At 37.2% G+C, this 22,556-nt stretch overlaps 1 protein-coding gene across 4 annotated transcripts in view; it reads right to left on the bottom strand.

Annotated features, from left to right (window-relative positions):
* Window positions 1–22,556, bottom strand: part of ZNF385D (zinc finger protein 385D) — a 448,489-nt gene that overhangs the window by 142,275 nt on the left and 283,658 nt on the right. For all 4 annotated transcript variants that reach the window (XM_033008523.2, XM_033008524.2, XM_042801718.1 and 1 more), the window contains one exon: window positions 2,893–3,035. In XM_033008523.2, coding sequence (XP_032864414.1) covers window positions 2,893–3,035 — 143 coding nt within the window. The remainder of the gene's footprint in view (window positions 1–2,892; window positions 3,036–22,556) is intronic.

Raw genomic sequence — 22,556 nt, 5'->3', positions numbered from 1 at the left:
TCCCTTATCTTTTGCGAAGACACTTAGGCTGATTAGAACAGATGCCTATGTCTATCACAGCCATACTATGAAGTTGAGTTAGGATTGCCATAACCAGAGACCACTTCTCTTCCCTGAACATGACTGAATTTTTACTCAAGGTTTCCCTTGATTGTGCTCTTCTCAAGTAAAGGTTGCTGAAAAGTGGCCAGTAAATGACCAAAACTCTGGACTTACTTCTAGCTTCTTGGGAAGAAGACTGGACATGCTGACAAACTCACTAGTTTATGTGGAATTGTGTTAGGGTGAAGAGGTCTTTAGAAATCCATTTTCTAATACACAGTCTATGACCTTGATGTCTCAATAAAGAGTAAAGCTAATTTATTGACAACAAGAGAAAGAACATTCAGTTCAGGTGTTTGAAGTTCTGGGTCTTTTACTGACCACCTCTTGACCTTGGTTTAGCCACAGAACGTAAATGCTTCTCTGCTGACACTGTGTAGGATTGTTAATGAAGTCAATGAATATAAAGCATTATCAGCAGCTCCAATTGCTCATGAGCATGCATATTTACAAAAGATCATTTTTTGTTTAAACACTTGTTTTCTGTCTCACCTTCACATACTTAAAGCCCATGTCATACATCCTGTTTAAAGTCTAATATGACTTGTGGGTTACCTTCTCCTTAGGCTGATAGTGATCATCAGCAGTTGATGTGACCCCAAAAGATTTGTCAGCTTGGAAAGAATTTCCGGAAATATGCAGAACTTCTCAGCTAGCCTACATGTCTGGAGGATGCCTTTAACCAGCCCTGGCATATGAACTAAACATAGCAGCATTCAATAATGTACTGTTCAGAATGAAAATGGGAACACTGAGGATGATGCTGCATGTCAGTACACATGATGAAAAGGCAAAGGTCATGTTTAAAGGCAAAGATGATGGAGCAGCAAGGCAGTTGACAGCAGCTCTGATGACAGCATTCTCACACTCAAGACTAACATATACAGCATTGGTGGATTTAGCAGATGGCCACACGCCACAGGAAGCAGCACTTTGCACGGGAACAAGCTTCAGAGCACTGTTAAAAAGGGCTGCTCATCTCAGTCTTGAGACCTAGGCTCAGTTTACTGAAAAACTGAAGAGATGAGGAGTCTGTAAAGTCCAACTACAGTGCTTATATCAAACAATATGCCACTAAAATGATGTTTGGGAATAACAGGCTTTTGATAGGAGTCTATTTTTGCTTTCTTACTTCCAAATTAATATGACTACATCTTCCCCCACCTATCTCTCTCAAGATAATTATACTATAAAATCAGTTTTTATAAGAAAAAAGAAACTGCAAATTTATGGAACAAGACAAGATTAACCATTATTTATTAAAATTGCATTCAAATTATGCAGAGATTTGAATTTTAAGACTCTGACGTAATGGAAAATCTTTAAAAAACAGAAATTCTAATAGACAATTTCTAAAAATTCATCTGGTCTGTTGCACTAAATAGAAACAATGATCACAAAGCAGAACTGGCAAGAAAAAAATCCTAAAGCATACTAAACAAGTCTAATCATTTATCCATTTAATTATGAAGTATCAGTAACTTGGTTAAAACCAGCACTTTTTAAAACTTTGCTGCATACCTATATACATTTTAAAATTTGAAAAGGTTTCTTTGTAGTAAAAAGTTTCTTTGTAATAGTAATTCTTTGACATATTTTTTCTGAGCATTTTAAGACTTGTAGCTTATATCTTCTCTGTTGTCTATTAATGCTGTGAATTGCTTGAATTTAAAAATGCATAAATAAATATATTTTACAATTAGTTCATTTTAATTAATGTAAAGCAAAATGAACATTCATAAAAGGTAAATAAATGAACATTTAATTATGGAAATTTGCTACTGATTACTACAAATTGCTTCTAGAATGGGCATGTTCTTTTACTACTCTTAATTATTGTAATTAAGATTTTTGCATGTAATTAGAATTGTTTTGGCATGGCACTTTCCACCCCTCTCTGTGTCTCTCAAAGTAGGTAAGCATACACATTCTTAATTTTTTTTTCTCTATTGAGTATATGTAAATAAGGGAAAGAACTTCCCAGAGCACACTGAAATTAAGAAGGAGCATAATTTTATAAAGTCAAAATTAACATAAAGCCAATTTAGACTTTTTTTTCTCTTAGAGCATTAAATATCTCAGCCAGAAACAGGAAAATTGAATCATTCATGACATATGTCAGTAAAATAATGAAAACATCTAAGAAGTAAAATTTTCAGTCATAGATAGTATGACTAAGTAAAAAAAAAAAAAAAAAAAAATTAAGAGAAATCTAACCTTATTTTACCCAAAGGCATGAGAAATAAAATAGCCTAACCTGGAAAAAAAAACACTGGATTGTTTGCCAGTGAATAGCTCATATACCAGCTAATGTTGTTCTCATTCTTACTTTAATTGCCCTGACAGTTTTATTGTTTCATCTTTTGCAGCCCCTACAATTTGTAAATTTTAAGTATTTATTGGGAAGCCTGTTGGAGATGGGATGTAGAACGCCATCACTCTGAGAGTTTCACTCTGAAAGTTGCAGCAAACTGTAAGTTAGTAAAACTTTGCACGTCTTAAATTAGAGTGGGAAACTCACAAACCCTGGGACTGAGTATGGCCTGCAACTTCATTGCATATCACTTGGGATCATATCATTTTTTCCTTCTACATTAATTCTGGCTAACACTCGGCTAGGCTTTAATTTATGGCCTACCAGTGTGTCTGAAATTGCTATTTGGCCCTCAGTAAGGGAGAGGATATTCCAGGTTTAATTGAGTACATAAAAATCTACTTTGTGCCCTCTTGAGTCTTCCATGGAAGCTGTGGCTCACTGAGGTGGCTAGTAACTCTTATGAGTGTACTTACTGCATTGAAGTTAGGGAAGAGATTGACTGCTGCAGCAGTGTCCAGAGGAAACGGAAGAAATGGTTTAATATCCAGCGACGGCTGCAAGGGTGGGGCAGGAGGACGCACTAGGGCTGGAAGAGCAGGGCTCTGGCATGTACCACCTAGGTGTAGAAAGAGACAGAAGGCATTCAGCAAGTACTATAATTAGAAGGAAAAGACACACACACACACACACAAAAAAAAAAACCAAACACAAAAAACAAAAAACAAAAAACAAACAAACAAACAAAAAAAAACCAGAAAAAAGCAACAATAAAAAGCCAATATTGGATTAAACAAATACAGTTTTATTTGTCTACAAATTACTGCATTACTGGAAAAAAAAAGCATAGCTGACTCAGTGACTGTTGGTTATAATTCTTTGCCAGTAACTGCTTCAGGTATCAATCTATCATTATTTAAAATTAGCTAATAAAACATTTTATCTCTGTGGACTATCTGGAATAATAGTTCTGTGTATGTCTGACTTCCGTTTAGAACTCCAATTAGTCTCATTCTGCCATAATTTCAGTGTTTCATCCCAACCATATTGCTCAACCCTCCGAAGGCAAACTGCTCCAGAAGAAAAAGAAAAACTAGCTGTTTGGCTCAGCAGAAGTCATGTCATTTGCAGACTTTTGATTTTTTAATTAAATCAACTCACTCATGGAGTTTACATCTTCACAGTCAACCTAACACAACATACCTTGCTTCCTCAAGAGTTGATTAATAGAAATCTAGACTAGGAGCTATTTCAGCAGCTACTGAAATTCTCTATGGGAAAGTACCGATGAACACTTTCTGCTCTTGCAAGGGGTGGAGCTGATTCAGACCCTGTGCAGCAGAAAGCTCCTCCCAGCTAACGCCACCAACCACCAGCTCTGTGGGAACATAATGCAAATGAAGAAATTCCCTTGCATACCAATAAGTTACTACCTGTTTGCAGCAAACCCTATTTTACTTGTTTGTTTGCCTCTTGCCACAGCCAGCTAAAAGCTGGAAGGATCCAAGCACGTTCTCTGCTTCCAAAGTCTCCCATGTTTTAGTTGCACTCCAAAACATCAATTCCCTGTTAATTAAAGACTATTTGGATCCTAGGAAACTGTTAAAATATGCCAGTGTTCTAATCTGAGAGGCAGGCAACAGACTGTAAAAACCTCCTGGTAAGAGTCCAAGAAACATTTAAAAAAAACGTAAGGGGAGTTTTACCCCACTCATTGAACAGAGATACAGACAGATCATCAGAGGGAGAGACCTGAAATCTGTTTCTTTTTTTCCCTCTCGTACATACAGATACTTCATTAGACAAGCTGTATACATTCTTTAAGAGCCCAAATATAAAGTAGTTCAGAATGATATACTGAATCTCTCCATATTTGGCCAGAAAATCTGCTAACAAGGTTTGCAATTTAATGCGTCTAATTGAGGACTAACAGCACAGGATTTAATTAACCAGTTGTAGCAGACCATCCACAGTTCTGCTTCTAGGTATAAAATCAGCTGGAGCCAAATTTTCAAAGACAGTAATTTTTGCCAACTTTCAGCTCCTCTGTGAAACATTTCACTAAGAATCATGGAAAGGAAAATATTACCTACTAGTAAACCAAAGGGACTGGATTACGTTTCACTCCAATCTCATGCTAGTTTTTGCCCTAGAGTAATTGCCATTTTTGGAGTAATTTCTACATTTACCTCAATGTAAGAGCATACCAAATCACTCTTTGAATGGAGCAGCTAAGGATATGGGCAACAGAAAAGCAAAAGGCAGGCAGCTCTGTTTTCTATAGCTCACCAGCACAGATTCATCAAGTATTTTATGATTGCCATTGGTTTGGCAATTGCTACATTCTCATGAAATTATTACAAAAACATTGCAAAAATAAATATAACAGGTCAGAATGACAATAAGGTAGTGTTGAACAGGCCAATCTTACCCCCTCTGAATAGGAAAGAACCAGAAAGACATTTTATTTAAGATGCTGGAAATACTTAAATTTCCTCATGTAAAGCTTTTACAGACCACGAAGGGAATAAGTCACTCCTACTAATAAAAACCTTACTAAGAAGTCTCCAGGTTGCACCTGTGATTGTACAGAATCACATGGAAATGCCAAGGTGAGCATTTGCCTGGCAATAGCAAAGAATCTGAAGCTGATTAAACATCCTACAACTCACAGATGAAAATGCAAAATGGACTAAGAAATATCACCTATGCTTGGGGATCCAGCTCATCGAGTGTATCACAGTGCTATGGAGGAGAGCCTTGCAGGTTCACATTACTTAGAGCAACACCACTGCTCTCCCATGCTCTTCTAGGATACCATGCCACGAAGGATGAAACATTTCTATTCTGTGATCCTTCCCCGTGGCATGACTGGGCACTCACCCACCTGCCACTGCCAGACAGTGCTGCACAAAGTCATCTGGGGACGAGAACATGCTTTAAAAGGAAAAATTCAGCCAGCTCTGCAGGACCTTGGCTGGGACTCAGAGCCTCTGGAATGGAGTTTAAAATCTACCACAGTCCTGGCTACAGTGGCACAGAAAATGAGTATGCTCAGGAGCACAGCTGCTCTCTGTTTTTGCAATAGTGTCAGACATGTCCCTTAATGATGGAGCATGTGATAAGTATCAAGAAATTTGAGTCTTTGCTTGAAAGAAATTCTCTAATGTTTATGGTTGCAAAATTTAGCTTCTCTTTCCATTTAGCATGCACATAGTTGTAGTGTAGAATCAGCAGCAGAAAACCTGAAGCAATGGTAACCATTTTTGTGACTCATCTTAACCAAAAAATCTTTGGACAACATTTGGGACTATCAGTGTTAACTACTTCCCACCTAGTCCATTAGCAGAGGGATGGAGAAGTGTAGAAGCCCAGTGGGAAGGGTTCTTGAAGAGCACATGTTCCTAAATTCTTATTGTAAGGAAGGTGATATCAAGGGCAGAAATCATGACAGAAGGAAAACATGAGAACCGAGAGCCAAACTGAAGGTAAAGAAAGGTGCACTAAGACTCATAAAGCAGAACTTACTTTGTAAATAAGTGGTGCTATGTGTGACAACAGCACACTTAGAAAATGACTAGAGCAAGACATAGGTTCTTTTTATTATTCAGTGTTACTGCAGTGTTACTGAACACTGGATCAAGGTGAGATTACTTATGACTGTTTTGATGTTCTGTATGATAAGGTTCTACAGAAACACCTCCATAGCTTTCCCTATGCAGATGCAACACTGCTGATCAACACACAACGAAGGTTAAATGTCAGCCTTTTCACAGACTTCCTACCAGACAGGTTTGGAGTGCCACTTTGACCAGTAAAGATAGAATAAAAACCCACCCACATCACTGACAGGCTTTGTTCACAGCCTGTGCTTGCTGCTCTGTATTATTACCTGAAGTTCACATAGACATCTTTGCCAAAAACTGAGTAGATGTATGGCCTTACTTAAGAGATGTAGCAGTCTCCCCAAAATGTAGGGCAGTACAGGTCTAAAGTAACATTTTATGAGTAGCATGCTAGAATTTCTTAAAATAGGAGATTAGTAATGTATTTACTAATTCCAGTGTTACAAGTTAGCAATGTTATAGTCTACTGTTTTTCTAAAGAGGAAGAGTCTGTCCAGCCCATTCAGATACTAAATGAGAGATGAATGTTCCAGACATTTGGGAAATTCATGTCAATGTTTTTACCTTAATTTTATTTGTAGGACGCACAGGAATGATACAACTTAGAAGCTTGATTGGCTCAACATTTTAACCAAGGTTGAAGTAATCATTAGTTTCTTCAATTTTCAGGCAAATTAAAACACAGGCAAGATAATCTCTTGGCCAGAAGCACTGGCAATGCATCCAAGGTAAGCACGAGCAAGCAAGTGTGAAGAAAAGCTTGCCACAAACCTTTGCCCCTTCCTGTGTCATTGCCATTGGAACAGTTTTTGAGAAGTCCCCCAGTGGTAATCAAACTGTACTTTTTACATGTGGATGCACTTTTGTGTCTCCAGGTGGGACTAGACATTTTGCACTACCACTAGGTAATCTTTTTAGCAATACAGCATTATGCTCTGAGCACAGACAGCCTACGTGGTACAAAGCTGTGTGTGCAAAATGAGGTTCTGCTCTCTGTGGCACAGCCTACTCGAGTGGTTTTCCTTCAGAAACCACTGGTGATACGAGCTTCAGCACTACACCACCTTTCTTGCCTGTACCCAAAACCAAGGGAAGACAACAGAAACATCCAGACAAAAAGATTATTCCTGCAGGTTCAGCCTCAAACTGTCCATTCCATGAACAACTGTCATATTTTATTTGTTTTGAGTTGGAATGTGAATAAATATTGGGGTTTTTTCCCCCAGTTTTTACTTTAAAGACCATGTTTCACTACAAATTTGAAAACAAATTTTAAAATGAGAAGTCATTCCTAAAAGAAACCAGACTTCTTTAAAAAATGCCAAAGTTTTCACCTTACCTTAAAGATTTTTTTGCCACAATTCTTTACTAAAAATTAGCACTTTCTGGAGGAAACTTTGGCTTTCAATGAAATAGCATTTTCTGATACAAAAGTTTCCCACACATTTTTTTTTGTGCCCAATCCACCTGAAATATCCATCAGATCACTGCTAAGTAAAGAATACAAACAGCTGTAAGTAGTGCCCCTAATATCAGGATTAAGAGAAGTACAAAGACTGAACGTGCACAAAGGAAGCAAAAGAAAACAGAGTAAATAGATGTGATAGAGCAGGGCGGTTTTTTATATGCAGGATAACAACAAGTCTCCTTAATGTGTCTGGAGGAGGTCAAGATCCTTGTCCTTCAGGTCCCCTAACAAACAGCTCAACCATTTGGCAACCACATATTACTATATTTTGTGATTTGGCTATAGAGAAAGACATGCTACATCTTCCCCTGCATAGCCTTTCCTTATGCACATTCTTATTCCCAGTCCTTTAAACTCAGCTGCAGGTTTAGTTTCCAGAAAAAGAATCACAAGTTCTATTATCAAATAGCCTCTCCTAGGGAAATATCCAACACAAATTTTGCAGACACAAATAATGTAGATAATATTTTGCAATGCATTTGGAACTTGGTATTATGTAAACTGGGCAGGAACTCTAAACTAATACCCCATTAATCTAAATCTTTTGCAGTTCTTCCATCACTATTACCATCATAAACACCGAGTGAAAAAAAAAATCTCTGTAGAATTTCATTTTCAATCCTTCATTACTTTGCAGTCCTTTCCTTCTGCCCACATGTATAGTCATTTTCAATAAATCAAAGAAACCTTAAACTAATGTTCAATTTCCCTTCTTTCCTGGAATTTGTTTTCAGTACCATAATTTAGTTTCTTCAAGATATGGATATTCCCAAGTTTTCCACCCCATCTCATGCTTCTCCCAATATTTCCATGATAGCTTATTTCAGGTCAAAACAATACACATGTTCTGCCCTCACAGAAGCTCAGAGAACCTTTCAGCTGATATGACTCAGTGGAGTAGCTGGGAATGCACCACTGGTTTCCAACTTAAAAGTTAACTTCTAAAGTTAAAAAGATAACTTCAAAAGGTATCATTAATATTTTTTACATAGGATCCTAATATCTGACAGTTCACACCCAGTAAGCATTACACTATATCCTAGAGAGCCCAAGCCAAAAGAAGTTGTTTTATTTTTTTTTTTTAGAAAATTTTCAAGACAACTAACTCAGGCTATCTTAAAGTATAAAAGAGAAGGGATATGTGGGCAGCTTACGTTCTAACTTGTAAATGTTAAGATACTTATATTTGGATAATTCAGTATCAGCTAGAACTTTTCATTCATTATAAATTTAGTTTGCCAGTGGGCCAAAGAAAAGGTATATTTGAAAGGATTTTCTTCAAAAAGACAGTAAAGACATAAGTAATTAAGAACATGGTGAATAATGAACTTTATCTAAAATATTAGATATCACATATAGGTCTTCAGAGAATCTGATAAAATGGGAAATTTAAAGACATCCAAAGACAAAAGAATAACCTTCTCTCAGATATAACAAAAACAGTGCAACAAGAATTGTAGATCTGGTTTTTAGGAATTAGCATAATACTATTAGTCATGACCTGTAGTCATTAGGGTACTCCCTTTTATCATTGTATAATAGTCTTCATCTTTGCAACAGATACTTTTCATACAACCTTCTGGATTGTCACTTTAAAGGTAACTTCAGTTCCATAATAAGTAGTACCAGTGATCTAAATGACATAACTAATCACCTAACTACTTATTAGTAGTTATTATACTACTCAAGTGACTAAAATATGAACTCAGCATACAGAAAGTTAGTTAAAATGCAATATGTATCTTTTATGTGCATAGATGAATATATTTTTAATTTTAAAAGGCTACATATTATTCCATATGGACTGAAAGGAGGTTATATGTGAAGAAATAACATGATGCCTGTTGTAAATTTATTGCTCAGAAAATCTATTTTCTGACCATTTATAGTGTTAGAACTCAGTTCCTTGTAAGGGTTTTGTTGTTGTTGTTTTGGGGGAGGGAGTTTGTTGGTTTATTTTGGTTTTGGGTTTTGGTTTTTTTTTTTTTTTTAGAAGGGGACATGAGGATCTTAAAACAAAGTGCTTTTGACTCCTGCATGGTTCACATACTGTTTTTGGAGAGTGCTTTCATTATATAATAATCTCAAAAATATTTTTAAAATGAGGATATCTACATTTAAACATGGTATTCTTTTTCATATAATCCTTCTTATTTTCAGAAAAGAATGAAAAAACCCAAGTGTATTAAATATCTGACACTCACTTGAAAAGAACAACCCTCAAAATGGGGCTCCAACCTCACCAACCTCAATGCCCCTGAGTCTCCTGAGACAGCCTGAGGATCAAGTACACTGTGTGGCAATACAAGCTTTCCTTTCATAGGTTTTGCTGTTAGTAATGTTAATAGTGGTTAGTCACTTTGAAGAGGATGAATGCAACACTGTCTCAGCTGTGGAGATCTGCAAGTAATTGATTTTTCAGTTCACTGGCCAAACCAAAAAAAAAAAAAAAAGACAATTAGGAGGGGGAGGGGGAGAATCATTGTGTCAGCTGAAACATTTATTTCACCCAAAATGAAATTCTATAGTTTGTACTTGGATACTTAACCATTTTTATTATGTAAATATTGGCAAATTTCAAACATCTAAAGCCAAACAATTCAAAACTATTCATTACAAAAATATTTTCAAATATTTTCTCATCTCTTTCCCTCCCTTCCTTTTTTTTTTTTTTTTTTTTTTTTTTTTAAAAAAAAAAAAAAAAGTATAACTCTTCCAGTTTGGCACAGATCAGTACCCACTATTTATTTATAGAGTGCATTTTTCAGCACATCCACTATTCACCTGGAAAGTTTGAATCAGCTCTGGTCACTTGCTGCTATTCAAAGTATTATTTTGTCTAGAGACAATATTTATTCTGCGATCCCTGCAAAGTGAGCTAGTTCAGAAAAAGAATTCTTTTTAATATTATTATTAGTTTTAGGAGCCTGTGGCTATACAAAATAGTGGTTTTTTTAAAAGTCTTTTCTTTCATGCTTACCAGCATTTTGAAAAACATAAAATCATATACCCTGATACAAGAATTTTGATTGAAACATGTGCCCTTCTGTACATCTAACGGAGGAGATTTCTCTTTTGTTGTGTAGAATCCTGTGAAACTACTATTATGATCCTGGACTAGAAAAATGCAGAGACAAATTTGCATAAATGTTCTGATATCTGTTATCTCCTTTCATTATTGTCCTTACTTTTAGTAAGCAAGCTCAGTTCCTACTCACTTTTTGCTACCTTCTTCCATCCTGTTCCTCTGCCATTGTCCATCTGTCTTAACAGACAGGTGGGCCCAGGTTACAGATAATAAAGTCCAGCCTGTCTGAATAGGATCAAAGTGCACAGCACTGTCCAGACTTTACCCACCTCAGGCCATAAGGACACTAATATCAGAGCCTCTGTGAACCCCACAAAGTATCACCCCTTTCCCCTCATATCTAGAATGTGCTATGGCCCACAAGAAACACTTTATCATATATATATATATGAGATACATATATATATATTTAAAAAAAATCTACTGAGAAACCACAATGTGAATTTCAGTACTTGACACTGTCTAGCAATGAATTCCACTAACCCACTATGGGTAACATCTTCTGTGGATTATAAATTGCACAAGGAAAGCAACTAAGCCTTTTATTTTAGCAACATGACCTACCTAATTGAGCTCTTCAGAATCCTTTGAGGTTTTATTCCAGTTGGTCAGACAAATTTGGATGACTTTTTTTTCCCTATTGGAAGCTTTTGGATCACTGATAATTAAATGATCCAAAACAAATGTTCCAATTTCTGTAAAGTTCTGGCTGTTTCTAGAAGGAAACAACAAGAAATTGTCCAGTTTGGCCACCTTGCTTATTACCAGCTGCCCATACCAGGTACCAACCATGCCAGCTACCAGAGAATCAGAAAGCCCAAGACTGCCAGCATCATGGCTTTGGAGAAGATAAACAAGTAAAATGCCGGTGACCCTCAGCTTTCCTCCCTCTTGAGAATGGAGAAGCTTTTCATTTCCATTTGCCTTCCAAAACAAAATAAAATGTTAAATACCCAGCAGCCTTATTTTTCTCCATGCAATTCTGGTATTAATTCTCAGGACATTTCTACATGGCAAGAGATTACCCCCATTTTTCAGCTAGAGTCCTGAGACAGACAGCATAAGTCACCTGCTCACAGATTACACTGGAATCTGTGGCAGGTCAAGGAATTAAGCCCCAAGTCCCTAAATTCAGTGCTCTGAGCACCTTCTCTGGTTTTAGTCCAATAGTGAACTGAACACACTTTCACTCAGACTTGAGTGCTCTTATGATAGCAAATGCAATGCCAAAGCCTGTTCTTCCTTTCTAGCCATAAATGCTAGAGGGAAGATGAGTGGACTGATGAGTTCACATCTGCACTAATAATTCTCTTTACTTTTGGCAAACTATGTATTTCCAGCTCTATTTTGCAGTTCCTTCCCCTGTCACTCATGCTTTATACAACTTTCTACTTCTTTAGTAAGAAAGTGAATCCAAGGAAATGCCTTACCTAGAGTACTATAGAAATATATAGAGACATTCCTACCACCAAGCAGTAATGCCAAGCCAGGAAATGGATATCAAAGGAAAAGCAGCTTTCCCTTTTCTTCTCATGACCATAAGGTCTTCATCTTAGCTAGCTATTTCCACATAAAGCAGCTACCCACAGTATGATTTACAGCCTGAAGCATAAGGATTTACATTCAGACTCAAGCTAAGGTGCATCTTGAGGTGTGTGGGAAACATGGGAGTTTTCAGAGGAGCACTGCAATACGGTGATGTTAGAGGAAGGGCATAATGTTACAGACATGCATTTCGCCAAAATGGCATGTACCGTGTCTCTCTATAGCTTTCAGCAGATAAAGAAATTTTCTGATAGTGCTGTACTGACCCCACCATTATTGACTAGCACATCATGGATGTCTCCTAACCAGCGTGTCTGAGTATGTGGTTAGTAGCCTCTACTGGAGGGCTACTAGACTTTACCAGATCTAAACAACTACAGGCCTAGCAAAAATATTGTTAAAAACTAAATGGATAAAAGTATTGAACGACAGGGAGGAAGCTACTGAAGGGCATTAAGACTTATCCCAAAGTGTGTTCTCCTCGGGTCACAGTCTCCCAATAGATCATAACCACAAAAACTCATGAAAACCTCCACCATAAATGAATTAATAAAGCAAAAATATAATCTTCAACCAAGTATTATAAAAATCACATTAATTTTAAAGATTTACACTTTTTGACATTTTAAAAAAATCTTGAGCTGGCATATTCTGGTTTTGGATTTTTCTGATGTTTTTATAAAGGTCATGTTTACGATATATTGAGCACAGACTTCCAAGGTTTATTAATCATAACAACACTGTATTGCAAACAGATTTTCATATAATATTTCATTTTTATGATGAATATATTAGCAATTTTAAAAGTGCCATTTTTCAAAAGCATGCTTAGGATAGAAATAACGATTAGCTTCTGATGTCTTTACTTTAAATTAAACAAGCATACAACTGAGACAAATATATAACTAATATCATGAAATGGACATACTCCACTAGTAAACTCTATGAAAACAGTGCTCTGCAGCAATGAGTCTTCCATTTAGCACTGGAAAAGCTCAACTTCAGCAAGTTTTATTAATAATTCACTGGAAATAGTTTTTACACATTTTTAACTGCATACTGCAAGAGTAAGTGGAACTTAAGGCCAACAATTACTGCATGTTTCCAGAGCACCACTTCGTTCTTCTGCTAGGTGTCAAATCTCTTCTCTTTTACTGAATAACTGGTAGATTGACATGGGAAGTGATTGAGTTAGGAGAAGGATGGCAGAATCCAAGTCAAAAGAGCAAAGTCTGCTCAGGTCAAAGCTAGCTCTACAGAAAGAGAGAAAAGGAAAGATGGAGTGAGGTGCACAGAGAAAAGAGTGATGGAAAATCTATGGTTACGTAGATCCACTTTGCTGTTGGTCTTCTAGGTAGCACACAACAACAGACATGAAAAATACCTCTGTGAATCTATTCCAGTGTTGCATGGACTGGGTCAAGTTTCCCCCCTGAATTAATCTAGCAGTTTCTGCATACATAGGACCGCCTACAGATATGTACATAACAAATATGCATACTTATTGAAACAAACCCACATTTTTAATTTTTATTTCCCATGCATAAAGACATAAATGCTTACACAATACATCAGTAACTATTACAGTCTCAGAATTTTTGATTCACAAAAACCAGTCCACATATATGTTTGTCCTGGTTTGAGCCCAGAAGACAACGGAGCACCACACAGCTGCTCACTCATCCCTTCCCCCTCAGGAATGGAAAGGAGAAAATAAAGCAAAAAACTTGGGAATCGAGGTTAGGGCAGGGAGAGATGACTCACCCCTTATGGTCACAGGCAAAAGACAGACTCATTAGCGGAAGAAAAATAACATCAATTTAATTCAAACACTAACAACACTTAACAAACAGAGTAGGACATCTTACAAACACCTTACCCCCACCCCTCCCTTCTTCCTGGGCTCAGCTCTGCTCCCTTTTCTCTACCTCCTCCCCCCAGTGGTGCAGGGGGCAGGGGATGGGGGCTGTGGCCAGTCTGACGCTCCTTCCTCCTCAGGGTTAGTGGGACTCCTTGCACTCTTCCTCTGCTCCACTGTGGCCCCCTCTCACAGGAGACAGTCCTCCATGAACTTTCTCCAATTTGAGTCCTTCCCATGGGCTGCAGCTCTTCCTGAACTGCTCCAGTGTGAGTGCCCCCATATGTTGCAGTCTTCCCAGCACCAAACTACAGCAGCTGGGGCTTCTTCCCACAGAGTCCTGGCCTTCTTTGGGTGTAGCCATCTGATCTGGTGTGGAGTCCTTCACAGGCTGAAGGTGGGCATCTGCTCCACCATGGATCTCCATGGGCTGCAAGAGCACAGCTTGTCCTCTCACTGTGGTCTGCAGGGGGGGGTCTCTGCTCTGGTGCATCTCTTCCCCCTCCTCATTTCTTCCACTGACAGTGGCATTTGCATATGTGTCCTCCTCACAACTCCTCCTCACAATTCCAACTCCTCCTCCCAGGTTCCCATTCTTAAATATGTCCTTGCAGAGGCACAGCCAGAGGCAGGTCTGACTTGGAGCCAGGGGAGCCTTGAGAAGCTTCTCACAGGGAGTTAACTGCTGTAGTCCCCTTCCTTGCTACACACACAGACCCAACAAAATGTTTAAAACTATTAGGTTTTTGGTCTTTCACAGGTAGGTAAATGATACTTCTTACTGAACATTAATGGGGAGAAAAAGTAGAGTGGAACCAAAAGCACAAGATTTACAAATGGATGGTGAGCATAGCCACAGTAGACAGAAGTGACTTTTAAAGGACAAGCTCCTGGACGTAAAGCACTATTCAGTTCATGGTGGCTTGAAAGATACTTATTAAGATAAATTATACATCATATAGTCATTTTTTTCCTATATGCATTTCTAAATTAAAAATACTTCAAGTTATTTGACTCAGGAACTTTTCCCACCATGAAATACCTGATTTCTCACTCTGAATTAAATATCTAAAGTTCTTAAAGACAAGTAAACTGAACAAGCAAACATTAATATCTTTCATTCTATTCTTTCTCAGGATGTAAACCCAGAAAAACTATTGGATCACGTGATCTGATTGTCTCTAAACACCAACCCATTACTTTTCATAAAATTTCCACTATACTTTAATGAAACTAAACCAGTTCAGCCCTCAGGAGACAGTGTTGTTTGTGCGAAAACCAAGAGCCTGAGGCTCTATCTGTGACCAAGACTTTCTGGGAAAAGAAGTTGATGAAAAATAGAAATTATCCTAGCAGGCAGACCATGCTTTGTATTCAGAAGCAAAGAAAGACAGTTCTTGGTTGTCTGATTCCCCCAGAGAGACACGTTGAGAGGGATAAAATTTTTAGTTAACTCTCAAGTTTGAGCCTTACTAGAACAGAATTTTATGCCACCTCAAAGCACACATGCACTGTGTCCAGCCGTGACTTATCTCTGGATTTTCATCAGCAGGCAGTTAAAAAAGGAAAAAAAAAAGGGGAGAGGGGAAATAAAAAAGATTGATTGCACTCCACTCTGGGGAGAGAAAAATCTTCCTATCTCCTGTTAAGTACCACCTGAACACTTAATGATTAGATTAGAATCATTCCCTTCAGCATTAAGCAGTCGAGGTCAGTTTACATCACACTGTCTTAGACAGATGTGAAATCAGATGTCGCTTTGTTGCCCCATTGCCCAAAATTGAAGGTTAACTACAGTGGCTGCAATAAAGCAGTTTGGGCACACACATAAGACAAAGGCATGCATACTAAAAAGATAGCAGCCTTACAGCATAAAGCGATGAGTCTATTAATTCACCAGAAATTTGCAGATTGTCAATGAGTTTCTTAGAACTTTTGCTTTTCTGTACCAATCAAGACAGCCATTCTTCATTTGTCTGACAAAATCAAGGAATGCAAATGATTACCAGTTCTGAACTGCAGTACAAGGTTTGGAGTTCAGCAACAGGTCAACCATGAAAGGAGAGCAGGTGCTGATAAAGCATAAAACCCTCAAGATGATGTTAAGGGTAAGGAGTTTGCATCAAATTTGGGAGGGGGAAAAGTGAAAAGAAAGGAAATCCAAGGAGAAGTAAGAAGGCAGTAGGCAGAAGAAGAATGGAAATAAAAGAATGGGATGTTGGAAATCAATGGGAGAAATTTGAACCTTGGCCAGAATCAATTAGACAGATGTTTTATGAAAATTCTATATTCAGTCACAGATTTAGTTTTAATGACGTTTAAATAGGACATGTTATAACATACTTAAAAAGTGATAGTTGTGTAACTGTAGTGTATCTAGAAAATACTAACATCATTGCCAAAAACTATTTATTGCAATCACACACAGCTCTTGTGCAATTCAAATGTTTTTCCTTTTTATTTTGTTTTTGTCTTTTTAAACAGAAATAAATACATGTCATATGATATGCTGGAAAACAGTTTCTAGGTTTTAATTCACAGTATATCCTGAAGAATAAATGTTTTTATTTCATTCAAAAACTGTGGGACTGTGCTTCCCTAGACACAGTTACTGCCAAGAAAATAGCTACTCCATAAGCCAGTAAGTTTCTATATTCAAAAAGTGTAAGCAAAAATCCACACCATGATGTAATGTAACAGATAAAGATATATAAGAAAGTTTTATTAGGACTATTGAAGAAAACATTGGGTTTCCTAACTGTGAGAAAGATCACATGAACATATTTTATATAGTGTTCTGTAAGAGCATTGGCCCACATATATTAAAGCTGTGAAGTCAGAGTTGAATCCAGCTCCCTACAAATCAGAGCAGGGAAGACTGTGAAAAGTGCCAGTGAAAGGTGGTCCTGCAAGTGTTTTATGGCACAATGAGCTCTTCACAGTGTCTATGGTGGCAGACTTAAACATCAGAGCTTGAAACCATCAAAATCTGGTTCTTTGTGAGACTCCACAAAAATTCACATTTGAGTAACACTTTGAGCTGTCAAAAAAAAAAAAAAAAAAAAAGTACAAATTTCAAAGGCATGAGGGCTTAAAATAACAGAGTTTGAGTAACTCTCTGAACATCTAAATGCTCTTCTGTGTAATCTGGCTACCTTCGTTCTCACTAACAGATCCATCCATGGCTCTTCTGCAGCAGAAAAAAAAATGACAAATCAGACTATCTTGAATTCACTTTTATAAAGCTGTCTCTTTGTTCTCTGTCGCAGAGGACCAGTTTGAAACCACGTTTTATGCCAGTAAGCAATAAGAATCCCATCTCCCTTGAATCAGGCTTTGGTGTTGCACATGCCCCTTCAATCACAAAGTTATGGATAAATAATCATAACTATACTTCTGTGACATTCTGGCTGATGCGTTGCTTCAGGATGCCATTGTTTGTGAATAGGAGAGAGAAAACACTGTCAAATTTAACTTTTTTCTGTGTTGCCAAGTTCCATTAGAATTTGTCTTCCCTGCAGATCTATACATAAGCTACATTCTCACACCTACTTATGGAAGAAAATCCTTATAAAAGTTTCAAAAATAGAAATAAATTGAGGTCTGTATTTTAATGAAAGGTCCATATTGAAGCCTGCTCTGTAAACCCCCACTGCCTCAGGGAATTATCCCAATAGTTGGGCTGTTGACTAACTGGGGATATTTGCACAATAATCTCTTTATGGAGCCATTTAGATTTGTGTAAATATGTATTCACTTCATGAAGGAATTTAGCTTGAGTTTCCAGTAGCCCACAAAAATCCCTTAACCACAGGGCTAGTGTCTTTCTGGGAAAGTGAACACATTCTTTTTCAGTGGAGAAGTTTTAACAAAATGGCTATTTATAAAGAAGGGCTATGGAACCTTAAATTTTGGCAAGCTTACACCTGATGGAGCTGATTTAGGCAAATGATTTGAGAGCAGGGATACGTGGCAGTTAGTAGGTTGACTGACTATCCTTCTCCTGATATTTGTGAAAATGCCGGCATGTCCATTTTTTATATCTTTATGTTAAACATGCCTAAATTTAAAAAAAAAATTTTCAAGCAAGAAAAATTATCTCCTATCATTACCTATAGGTGGAGGGGAAGCGCCACTGCTTTTGCAGACAAGAAACAAAGGACAAAAGAAATTTTTGTCCTATTTTCCAGAAACACAGGCATGTCAGACCCAATTTATCTAATCCATGACATGTTGGATGCTCCAGGCTGCATCCACAGAAATAAAGGCTTGTCCTCCACAGATTTATTGAATGGGAATCCCTGCCCCTAGCTAATATAAATGGTGCTTATTGGTGGGTAATTCTATTGATTACAATCCAGTTACATTTACACATAAGTTTTCAGTAAAGTAGCATAAACTATTGGCCAAAAAAGACAAACGTAACCCTACAATACATTTATATTTATTTAAGCTATATGAAATCAGTTATGACTTTTTAGCTTTTCTGTATCCTATCCAGATGTTCCTATGAGCATTTTACTATCATGTAACATAAAATTATTCTATGATAGATCCACATGTTATTATTCACTCTATTCAGAACTTTTTCTTCACCCAAACAGCAATGAAATTTTTATAGATTCTGACACAGATTTTGTCATAAGGTTTCCCGAATCAACCACACAGCTTGTAGCATCAAACAAAAGGCTGCAGAACAGTATCTAGTGTATCTTTGGTTACCATTTTATATGGGAGAATTCTAAACAAAAAACAAAACAAAAGAAAACCAAACCAAACCAAACCAAACCAAAAAAAAAACCCAAACCTCACAGTGCTATAAAAGGTGGCAAGGAATGCTCTGCATACCGATGTGCAGATTTCACTGCTGGCTAGGGATGGCAAGGCATGGTGGAAATGACAAATACTATTCATCTGCATTTTTACATAGGTCAGGAACAGCCTGAAACCCTCTCCAAAAAAAAAGGAGTATGATAAGAGCCCAAGTAATAGTACCTTTCCTTGCCTGCTCTTCAGTCAGCCTAGCTATGTTCTGATACACTATCAGGGCATCTTAAAATGTTATAGTCTCTGTCCCAGGAACTACACATAGGAGAGAGATATAAAGAATTTAAATAGCTTTTTATGGAGCTCCCTTCTTGTTCATGTGATCACCTTGCTCAGCATATTTACTTATTGCCCTACATAGCTATTAAAATTTCACTTTGTGTGCATCACAAAATCAGGTTAGACATTCACCAATTTCGCTTTCACAGTTATTCATGGTCTAGAATTCAGCATTTCTTGAACTAACTGTAAACGTATCTAGAAACAAGCCTAGTATAAAAACAACCCACCTCAAACATTTCAGTTCTTTCCATTCAAAGACTGTGTTTCATCTACCTCGTTACTCAGGTGCCCAAAAATATCAAGCCTTGGGCATAACACACTAAAACTGTCACTCCACAGCAAAAAATGAAGGTCTTAGTTCACATGTTTTGTTTCATTTTTAAGCATCTCTCTGCTAGAAAGACAAAACAAAACAGAAGAATTAACTCTGGTGCTGCTACATAACACAGTTATTTGAGAGATACTAAAGTAAATGTGGTTTTTGAAAGTCATTGCTACCAGGCCTTTTAACTATGATACAAAAGATTACAGTAAGAAGAGGAGAAAAATTCCTGTGCAGACTCTTCTGATAATCCATGTAGATCAGAAGGATCAGAATCATGAGGCTTATCAACGTTAAGTCTAGCTATTATAATTCTAGATGTTATTAAGTATGTTATATATAAAAGTATTTGCTCTGATTCTTGTAAGTCATTGCACTGCTTTGCTTTTACTATTTGGAGTGAAGTTATAATGTTCATCTGACTTCTTTGCATCACATTATTTTACATGTTCCTAATAATTTTAGTACTTTTCCACATTAAAATAGAAAATGAATCCCCTCAACATAGGCAACAGATATTTCTTTAACTGCATATAAGATACTACAAGTGATTTCTCAATATATTTTTATTTCAGGAGATGAGAAAGTGACCCCCTTCCAAACTCTACCACCTTTGAATTTTAATGAATTTGATATACAAAAGGGCAAGGCAAGTGCAAAGAGCCTTTAATGGAACCATGTGTCGACAAGATGGATCCCTCCCCATATCCTCCTGGTTTGCTGCTAAGGAGTGGAGGAAGTCTCACATACTGCAACCATCTTTACTTTCTATAAGAGGTAATCATACAATAGATTTCCAAGAAAATTAAATTATATTAAACCAGTGAAGTGAGCCAACCAATTGTCAGATTGCTATAGAAATGCAAGGATTTGCTAAGCCACAGAGAAACCTCAGTCCTGCAAATACTTCTGCATATATTTAACTATTCCAATCCTTCCATCAGTGGAATGACATCACAAATGTCAATTCTTTTTTAATTCATTCATGCAGCAGTAGGGTCTATCTCTTATTTGCATGACTCCATCTGACTAAACATACAAAATGTTCCATAACAATGAGCATTACACAAAGTATTAAAAACTACTGAAAGGGAATTAAAACTTTACCAAGGGTGTTCAATTTGTAGGATGAATCAAAACCCCAAATGCTTGTCCCACATCACCATATACAGGAGAGAATTTGTTTGCATAATCCAGAATTTGGCACTACTTTATTTAAAAACAAAACAAGCCCACAAAACACCAAGATACACCACATAAGAAGAGAAACACATCATGAAACTGTAAATGTAAGATGAAAATTAAGGTACTCTAAGCATATTGTCAAAGACGCACTAAGACTTCCACCTTTTCTTTCTCATATCACATCTTTAAAAAAGAATAGGATCATTCCAGAGGCAAGAACGTACTTCTTGGATCTAGAAATGGCATTTAAAAAGCCCCATAAACTTACTGAAAAAGACTGTGTTGAGAAAAAGTGGCCTATCTCTCCAGAATTCCAGTGACTTAAGGAGAGTTACACCAGGTATTAGTTTGAGCTGTAATACTAAAGGACAACCATTGCAGCACACAGAATCTGTTTAATTAGAGGTATCAATTCAAGCAATGAGGCAATTTTGCATGCAAGCCTCTAAGAAACCTGAAATCAAAGACAGCTTGCCTGTATAAGTGTTGTATTCCAGAGCCTACGCTCAAGCCAATTTTACAGATCTGGAGTTGCAACTAAACATAAATCACCTGGTTCACAGCAGAGTGTTTTAGGTTAACAAACCTAAACTGAGAAAATTTCAGTGGATATAGGCCAACCCATGATAAAATTTAAGTTAAGATTTGCACACCCTTCTTCAGCCCCAAACCACTGATGCTGGCAGCTCTTGTGTATCCGCATTAGGCTGGGACCTTACACTTTCTGCTCTTCTAACTCAGACACTGGGTATCTGTAGCTTCACAGATCTGTTGCCTTTGTTTATGCATTGCAGAAAGGTTTGATTTAGCATATGAGAAAATACTCTGCAAACCTGTATTTCTGGCTTTTGTTTCACTTGGACTTGTGCAGAATATGTGGCAATCTTGTCCAGATAAAGATAAAATTTAAATAGAGAGTGTTAGGATTCCTTTATTACACTCTTCAGACAGCTAAATTATACTTAAAATAGGTTAAGACCACTTAGAGCACACACAGCTGTGTGGTGTTGCTATGTAGATTCTGTTGCTACCACATGTCAAAAGAATTCCACATTTTATTTCTCACTTAACCTAACATTTCAGTTCATGCAAAGTATCAAATGACTCAGGTGTTCAGATACATGACTATTTGCAGTTACAAAAGTGGTAAAAGTAAAACAGTTCTCTGTGCCTGAGGTAAAGCGTCGACTGTATTAACAGAACTGTTACATAGTGCTTACAGTTGCATGTAGATAACATTGCAGCAGGGACACAGAAGAAAGCAATGCAGAGATCACATTTAGGTTGCCCCACTGTGCCCTGTTTGACACTGATTTTTATAGAGCATTACCAAGGCCGAGTCTAGTCATGTTACTAAATTGGTAGACTCAGTCTGCCAAGACTGATGGAGAAGACACAAGAACAGCAAAAAGAGACTGAGAAAGTCAGTATAATTCAGTGTCCAATAGCTTGAAGTGAATAGGACACTTCCTCTTGCAAGTATAAGCTGAGAACTTAATTCCCACCAGAACATGTCTTTCTTGCATCAGTAAGACCCTTTAGGGTTTCCCTACAACTCCCTATGCATGTGTAAGCAAGACAGTCTTAGTCGAATTTTTTTTTTTTTTTTTAAAAAAAAAGCTCAGAAGACTACTACTAGAAAGCCCATTGATGTTAAGTTTGCCACCTCACATGATTTCAGGATTCCTTCTTCTCATTGAAAGCTAAGAAAAGGTGGCATGAACTATTTCTTACAGGGCTACTGCACACTGCAAAAACCATGTATGGCAGTGGATGCACATACACACCTGAGGGGACTAGAAACCTTTTAAGTTTTTTTCCATGGAAATCTATTTTTGACAATATTATCTTTAGTTATTGTTCTTACTTTAACTGCATGTCCAGTCACCTCTTACTAGACATGATTTAGTACAAGGTTTTATCTCTTTCCCCCTAAAAT

Source organism: Tyto alba, unplaced genomic scaffold (assembly GCF_018691265.1).
Source record: "Tyto alba isolate M040663 unplaced genomic scaffold, T.alba_DEE_v4.0 Super-Scaffold_38, whole genome shotgun sequence".
NCBI lineage: Eukaryota > Metazoa > Chordata > Aves > Strigiformes > Tytonidae > Tyto > Tyto alba.
This window is presented reverse-complemented; position numbering and strand designations above follow the sequence as displayed.